Source organism: Carlito syrichta, unplaced genomic scaffold (genome assembly GCF_000164805.1).
Source record: "Carlito syrichta isolate Samal-C Ts95f unplaced genomic scaffold, Tarsius_syrichta-2.0.1 Scaffold84596, whole genome shotgun sequence".
NCBI classification, from domain to species: Eukaryota; Metazoa; Chordata; class Mammalia; order Primates; family Tarsiidae; genus Carlito; species Carlito syrichta.
In genome coordinates, this window is record NW_007028692.1 from 19749 (window position 1) to 27731 (window position 7983).

The window sequence follows — 7983 nt, forward strand, 5'->3', positions numbered from 1 at the left end:
GGGCGGGGGCGCGGGTGCAGGACGGGAGGAGGCCAGAGACCGCGCTCCTGTCAGGCGCAGCCGCGGGCACCCCGCTCGGGTCCTCGGGGCCGGGCAGCAAGGGCGGCGCCCAGCGGGCAGCGGGGGAACTGGCCCAAGAGGGCAGAGCAGGCGAGAGAAGCCGGAGGAGGGCGTTCCCCAGCGGGTTGCCTAGGGAGGCGAGGAGGGAGCTGCCCCAGGGGACTGAAGGGGAGGTCACTTTCCAAGGCCCTCGGCGTCCGGCTCCCTCCTTGAGCCTCATTTCATCATACGTAAGGATGGGCCAGGCGCGGTGGCTCCCAGTACTTTGGGAGGCTGAGGCTGAGCAACATAATGAGACCTTGTCTCTACAATAAAAAAAATTAGCCAGGCATGGTGGTGCACGCCTACTCATCCTCCCCTTCTCAACAAGGACAGCAGCTTCCTACTATTATTCCTCTCGTCCACTCATCCATACCAGAGAGGCTGAGGCAGAGGATCACCGAGTCCAAGAGTTCAAGGATGGGGTGAACCATGATCGTGCCACTGCACTCTAGCCTAGGCGACAGAATGGGTCTCTCTGGATGGCCTCTAAAGGCTGAGAATTCACGTTTCAGGAACTCTTATTTACTGAGTGAATGAAGTGTAGTGATTCCCAGTTGTAACTTCTCTCCACAATAGTAATTATTTAACTTTTCTTATATACCTAATACTGAACTGTACCCCCCCCCTTTTTTGAGTCAGTCTCACTGTCACCCAGGTTGGAGTGCAGTGGCACACTCACGGCCACCCGCAGCCTCAACCCGATAGGGTTCAGGTGATCCTTCCGCCTCAGCCTTACAAATAGCTAGAGCTACAGAGGTGTGCCACCACACCTGGCTAATTTTTTGATTTATTGCAGAGGTGAGGTCTTGTCAGTTGTCCAGGTTGGTCTCAAACCTATAGGCTCAGGCAATCCTCTTACCTTGGTCTCCCAAAGTGCTAAGATTATAGGCATGAGCCACTGTGCCCAGTCAATACCCAACACCTTTAAAATTCTTTAAAAAATTATTTCACTTTTTGTATTTATCTTCTATAGATATTTAGAGTGTACTGATCTGGAATCCTATAGCATCAAATGCATTATGTTATGGTGTTTCCTAAGATTGCCACACTAATGGAAGGGCATGGAAACAGAAGGACAGAAAGCACTCCAGTTGCAGATACATATAAGCAAATGTGCAAAGGGAGAACATGAGGGTAGGGGCATGTTCAGGAAACAGGGTGTAGTCCAGTTGTATTATATGCTTTATACCAAGGAGAGTAATGAATGGCAGGTAACACTGGGAAGTTGGGTTGTATTCTTGGCTGGAGGAATGGAGAGTGACGGTGCTTGGTTCAACATCCATTTCCACCCTCAGTTCCCTGCCCGAAGCACAGACTACAGAACTCAAATTTGCATTATAAATTTTATTCCCGATGCGGGACAGATTCCTTCCATCCCCAAAATGAATCACATGCTACCCTGGAAACACTAGGAAACTCTCCCACAATCTCCAAGGAAGTAGAAAGGCAGGTGCTGGGGACTGAAAGGCTTTGAAGTTCCCTAGCCTACTTATCCTCCCCTTCTCAACAGAGGACATCAGCTCCCTATTATTCCTCTTATCCACTCATCCCTTAAAAAAAAAACACACACATAAAACCATCACTATTAAAAAAAAAACTCTCAAGTATTGGGAGGAGGGGTCGCCTGTGCTGGGACTTGAGGTTACTGGTCATCAATGGAAGAGGAGGTAGAGGAAGAGGAGCCATCACTGTTTCTGCTGCAGAGCTTCCTTCCTTGCTGCATCCTGCAGCAACTGTGTGTCAACCTCGTCTGCTGGCAACTGCACGTAGCGGACCACTGAGCCCCGGATGAAGCAGTTCTTCACTGATAACTAGACAAAAATAGACAAATGTGAAAACACCCTTAAAAATGTCCTCTAGTCACCCAGGGGCCTCCTGTTTTGTAGGTGTTTCCTGTTCTCCACCATCCCCAACTCACCATGTGAGGATATTTTTCAGGGTCTGTGACACTGATGTCAGTTAGTTTGATGTTGAGATACTAAGAAAGAAAGATGAATACCATTATTAACCCTAGCAACATGATGAAATGCCCAACCCTTAAGCTCTCCCCTCTTCTTCCCCAAGAACTGATTCTGAGCCCTTGCTGTGACTCACCTGATCCACAGAATGGAGGGTTCCACAGATGCTGTCAAGGACAGAGGAAGGGAAGAACCAAATTAGTTTACAGTCAGCATAGAGGTGACTTCAGAGATGAGAATATGGTTGGGAAAGTCAAGGACTTTAAGAAGTCAGAAAAGGTGGAACCCAAAGGGGGCATTCCTAAGCCCCGGAGTAGGAAAGACAGAGCTGCCAGAGTGGTTTGTTAGTTTAGACCTCGCATCTCTCTCTAAACCAACACATTCTTAATAGTTACTATTAAAACAACTGTTATGAGCTAGACCTGTATTCTGAATAGAATCTACTCTTTACAACTATTTTAAGGTAGCTATTACAATGGGCTCAGAAAGGTTGTTCTAAATCTGCCTGAGTTTAACACACACAGGAACTTCAGTACAAGTGCCTGACTCCCAGAACCATCAGCTGTTTTCAAATATGTACTGCTGTGGAACCAGAGCCCCATTATGTAGATAAAGGCAGTTAGCATTGCTCTTGATGATACAGGCGTGATGTCCTCTCCCTCCCCCAAATGAGTCCCCTGAAATGCTGAGGAATGCTATCAAAACACCAGTGCTCAGGCCAAGGACAGTGGCTCATGCCCGTAATTCCAGCACTTTGGGAGGCAGAGGTGAGAGGACTGTCTACGCCCAGGTGTCTGAGACCAGCCTGGGCAACTTGGCCAGACCTTGTCTCTACAATAAATCAGAAAATTAGCCAGGCGTGGTGATGTGTTCCTGTAGTTCCAACTACTTGAAAAGCTGAGATGAAAGGATCGCCTGAGCCCAGCAGGTGGAGGCTGTGATGGCAGTGAGCATGCCACTGTACTCCAGCCTGGGTGACAGAGTGAGACTCTGACTCAAAAGCAAAAACAAAAAATGCTCAAAGCCTTGCTACTTCTCTCCCAACTTTTTGTCAATGGCTTCAACATTAAATCTCACAACCTCAAATCCTGAGTTGTACTTCTCTACCCTCCATGTCCCATGAACCCCCATCTTCTGCTGATTTCTTTTGAACTCTTCTAGCTTGACTTATACACGATGGTCTTATTACTTTGCACCTCATTCCAGGTCAGATTAATAACATCCTGCATGTTATCACCAGATTCTAAGTTCCTTAGAGCCATGGTTATCAGCCATGAGTACCCAAAAGTTTTGAATCCATGACAAAAGAGGAAACATAATATAGTGTGCACATGTATGTGGTATGCTAAAGGTTGCCAATAGTTTTTCCCTAAGAATAACTCCTCTTCAATTGCCCTTCCCATTTTTTTGGATTTTAAAGTTTTTAAATAAAATGAGTGTAATAGTTTTTAAATGTCCTTATCTAGCTGGGCGTGGTAGCTGTAATCCTAGTACTTTGGGAGGCTGAAGTGAGAGGATTGCCTGAGTCCAGGGGTTTGAGACTAGCTTGGGCAACTTGGTGAGACCTCGTCTCTACAATAAATCAAAAAATTAGCGGGGTGTGTGGTGGCATAGTTCCAGCTACTTGGAAGTTTGAGGCAAAAGGATTACCTGAGTCCAGCAGGTGAGCCCAGCAGGCTGAGGTTGTAGTGGCCGTGAGCGTGCCAACTGTATTCAAGCCTTGGTGACAGAGTGAGATTCTGACTCAAAAAAAAAAAAGTTCTTATCTTACCAAAAATAAAGTTAGGAGTTTTCTGTTGGACCTCATTTTTTATAAAATCTTGCAAATGTCTGAAATCCAGTGTTAGAACTACTGCCTTAGTGGTAGTCTCACCATATCCATAGATGCTGAAAAACATTTGACAGCACCCCATCACCTGCAGCAGTAAAGGGCTCGGTGGCTCAGCCTGTAATCCCGTGCTTTGGGAGGCTGAGGTGAGTGGAATGCCTCAGTCCGCAGGTTCGAGACCCACCTGGGCAACTTGGCGAGACCTCATCTGTACCATAAATAAAAAAATCAGCCGGGCATGGTAGTGCATGCCTGTAATTCCAGCTACTCGGAAGACTGAGGCGGAAGGATCACCGGAGCCCACTGGGTGAAGGCTGCGGTGGCTGGGAGCAGCCACTGCACTCCAGTCTGGGCGACAGAGTAAGACTCCAACTCAAAAAAAAAGGAATTGCATAAAGTGGTGTCATTTCATTTAGTCCCGTAAGAAGGAGATAGGTGGCACAAAAGTGGTTTTATAAGCATGACAGAAAGATTTTCTCTCAACCCAATGGACAAGTTGCTTTAGGGCCTGGGATTAGAACACAAGTTATTCTTGCCATGTGAAAGGACCAGGAGTGAAAAAAAGAGTTGAAACTCAAAGACAAGTCATCTCACCGAACTACCTAAGGGTGTTGGTGATTTCCATACTTGTCGTGCTTTGTGGCCCCAACCTATCTGCCATCAATACTACCTGCACTGCCAGTGTCATACAAAGAAACCTCTGTTCAAAGGTTTGACTTATGCCTCAAGGTCAAGTTGCTCTCTTTACTAAATTCCCTGCCATGTTAATGTGTATCCTACCCCACCAAGAGATTATCTCACATAGAATGTGGAAGACAATGTTTGGGAAGAGAACGCATTAATTCAATCTTTCTAAAAGATAATCAGGTAATAGGCACCAATATTTTAAATATATGCTTTATTTAAAGGATTCTTTCCCCCAAAGAAATACACAGATGTGTACAAAGATGCATGTTTGAGGATGTACAGGACAGCATCTTTTGTGAAAACAGAAGTGGAAACAGTCTAAGTGACCAACAGGAAGGACTTGGTTAAATCAGTTCCAGTCAACTAATAAAAATGCCATTCACACATTAAGAATGTTAAAGGTCATGTAATTTGATTACTTCTGTAAAGAAAAAAGAGGACAGGCACAGTGGTTCACACCTATAATTCTAGCACTTTGGGAGGCCGAGGTGAGAGGATTGCTGAGCCCATGCATTCGAGACCAGCGTGGGCAACAGAGTGAGACTCTGACTCAAAAAAAAAAAAGAGCAAGTTTCTTAGCCTATCTAAGCCTCAGTTTCTTCATGTATAAAATAGCAACTATTTGTCACTTAGGGTTGTTGTGAGAATTAAATCAGTTAATAAAAGTATTGAGGGCCATTGCTTTGCTAAGCTATGGTCTGATCATGTGGCTCCTTGATCTATGGTCACCATGTTTCCTAGCTTTGGCCCCCTCTCCTACCTTGGAGAGGTGAATCTCCTCTCTCTTCTAATTTACTTTCTAAATAAACTATATTTTCCAATCTATCTGCTGTGCAATTCTTTGCATCTTTCATGTGGCACTGAATTGCATACCAGACACCTCCCAGTGAGTCTGATCTAATATTTTGGAGGCCCCTACGGGGATTTTTTTTTTTCCTTTTTTCCCCGAGTTGGAGTCTTACTCTGTCGCCCAGACTGGAGTGCAGTGGCCGCTCCTGGCCACCGCAGCCTCGGCCTGCTGGGCTCCGACGATCCTTCGGCCTCAGCCTTCCGAGTAGCCGGAATTACAGGCATGTGCCAACACGCCCAGCTGATTTTTTTATTTATTGTAGAGATGAGGTCTCGCTGCCCAGGCGGGTTTCGAACCAGCGGGCTCAGGCAATTCACTCACCTCAGCCTCCCAAAGGCGCGGGATTACAGGCTGAGCCACCGAGCCTGGCTTTTTGTTTTATTGTAGAGACAGGGTCTCACCATGTTGCCTAGGCTGGTCTCGAACCCCTGGGCTCAGGCAATTCTCTCACCTCCGCTTCCCAAAGTGCTGGAATTACAGGCATGAGCCACCACACCCAGCTACATCTCATTCTTATATGACAGCTTATGCAATAAGTACCATAATTTACCCATTTATTCCCCCCCCCCACTTTTTTTTTAAAGAGACAGGGTCTCACTGGGTCACCAGATTGGCTCCATGCAATCATAGTTCACTGCAAGCTACAAACTCCCGGGCTCAAGGGATCCTCCTGCCCAGCCTTTCCAGTAGCTGGGAAGGACCACATTCAGCAAACCCATACCTTTTGATGAGTTAATGATGGATAGACATTGAAGCAGATGGGTATTTAAGGTGTTTCCAATTTCTGGCCATTACAAATAAAGCTACAAACATCTTCAAATATATATCTTTGTGTAACTGATTCTTAAATTTCCAGAAGCTGGATCAAAGGAATATGCAATTTAATCAGAAAATGCAAAACTATATTGGTTTTGGAAAAAATTTTATTGACGCTTCCATCCTCTGACCTCTCTCTAGTACTTACTTGTTACACTATATATTGCCGTGTATTGTTTTCCAATACACAATTCAACTCCTCAGCTAATCTATAAGTTAAAGCACAAGTCATTTATGTCTTCTGTTTAGCTCCCACCATGTTCAGTCCTCAAATACTTGTCAAATTATAGTGTCCCAGGGTCCCAGAATTGTTGGAATAGGTACCTACCTCAGGTCATTCTTGAGTTCCACAACCACATCCTTGCCCACAAGGGACTTGAAAAAGGAATAGAAGAGCTATTGGGCGAGAGGGGGAAAACCATCATGTGGGAAGGAACATGGTAGGGAGGAGTGTCCCCTCCCCTGCCAATTTTATCAAATACTGGTAACTGGGATCCCCACTGCATCCCTGGCACTTTTCAAAACTTCGCTGCAAAGAACACTCAGTTGGCAAGGGTGAAAGGCTGGCCCAAATGATTCTGCCCACTTCACTGAAACTCTGCCCTGCATCCCTCGGCCTCCCCAGCCTGCTGTTTCAATCGACTGCCTCTCTTGGGGGGGGTCCCTGCTCACTCCTTTCAGTGAATTACAGAAAATATCTCACCCGCCCCCTCCCGGAGCCTGGTCTCCAGCAGGAAAATGCTCCCTAAAGTCTAGCTTTTCCGTCCCTGCTGTCCCCGCCGACTCTCGTCTCGGAGTTGTTTTTCCTCATAAGCAGCAAAACTCCCATTTGCTCTCAGGCATCTCAAAGAACTTGAGGGGCAGGGCTAGGGATGGAGAGTAAAACCCAGGGCCTAACTCCAGCCCAAAGGGACAAAGCCAGACCCTCGCCGGGCCCCAACCGTCCGAACCGCCCGCGCTCCCGAGGGCGCCCCCTTGTGACGTCACGGTACCCACCATGGTGCTGGCGCCACGGGCTGGACCGGGAAGAAGGCCGGGCGCTGCAAGCCGGACGCGAGGAAGCCAGAGCGCGGGCCCGCGCGTGAGGCGGGGCGGGGCCACGCAGGCGCAGTGGAAACCGCCGCACAAAGCTTCAAATACTGAAGGGGAGCGCGCTGCTACTCGTGGCTGGGGGAAAGCTGGCTGGGTAGAGCCCGAGGAACAAGGAAGCCGGAAAGGGGCGGGGCTTCCTGCCTTCCGACTTCCTCCCAGGAACCGGCTCCTACTGCGCAGGCGCGCAGCGGCTCAAGGGGATGGTAGGAGTCAGCTTCTGTCCCTGGAGGATTTTGTTCTTTTTCCACGACAGTGTTGTCCACATCGTGACTTACTTATGCCCTACACACGCTTCCTATTGAGAACTGTTGGGGAGTTTGTGGAAATTCATTTTGATTTGTGCACTTTTCTGTGTATGTTACACTCTGAGAAATAAAATTTTAAAATGTGGCTGGGCTCGGTGGCTCAACCTGTAATCCCAGCCCTTTGGGAGGCGGAGGTGACTGACTGCCTGAGCCCGCCGGTTCGAAACCAGCCCAGGCAACTTGGTGAGACCTCGTCTCTACCGTAAAATCAAAAACTAGCCGGGCGCGGTAGCGTGCGTCTGTAGTTCCCGCTACTTGGAAGGCTGAGGCGGAAGGATCGCCTGAGCCCAGCAGGTAGAGGCTGGGGTGATTCCAGCCTGGGCGACAGAGTGAGACTCCCAACTC

The 7983-nt window shown here is 47.7% G+C and overlaps 1 protein-coding gene across 1 annotated transcript; it reads right to left on the reverse strand.

The window, feature by feature from the left end:
- Window positions 1-1431: 1431 nt before the first annotated feature.
- LSM2 (LSM2 homolog, U6 small nuclear RNA and mRNA degradation associated) lies at window positions 1432-7427 on the reverse strand. The gene is made up of 5 exons (XM_008056298.1): window positions 7238-7427; window positions 6570-6637; window positions 2197-2227; window positions 2021-2080; window positions 1432-1913 (listed from the first exon to the last, which is right to left on the reverse strand). Exons 1-5 carry the CDS (start codon window positions 7238-7240, stop codon window positions 1788-1790), a joined length of 288 nt encoding a protein of 95 aa, XP_008054489.1. The 5' UTR covers window positions 7241-7427; the 3' UTR covers window positions 1432-1787.
- Window positions 7428-7983: the final 556 nt, after the last annotated feature.

What these genes read in the sequence shown, in the direction of transcription:
- LSM2 (XM_008056298.1), bottom strand. An exon ending in GAACTCAAGAATGACCTGAG is followed by an intron (nt 2,228 to 6,569) that starts GTAGGTACCTAT and finishes TGTCCTTGACAG; the next exon opens with CATCTGTGGAACCCTCCATT. An exon ending in CCCTCCATTCTGTGGATCAG is followed by an intron (nt 2,081 to 2,196) that starts GTGAGTCACAGC and finishes TTTCTTTCTTAG; the next exon opens with TATCTCAACATCAAACTAAC.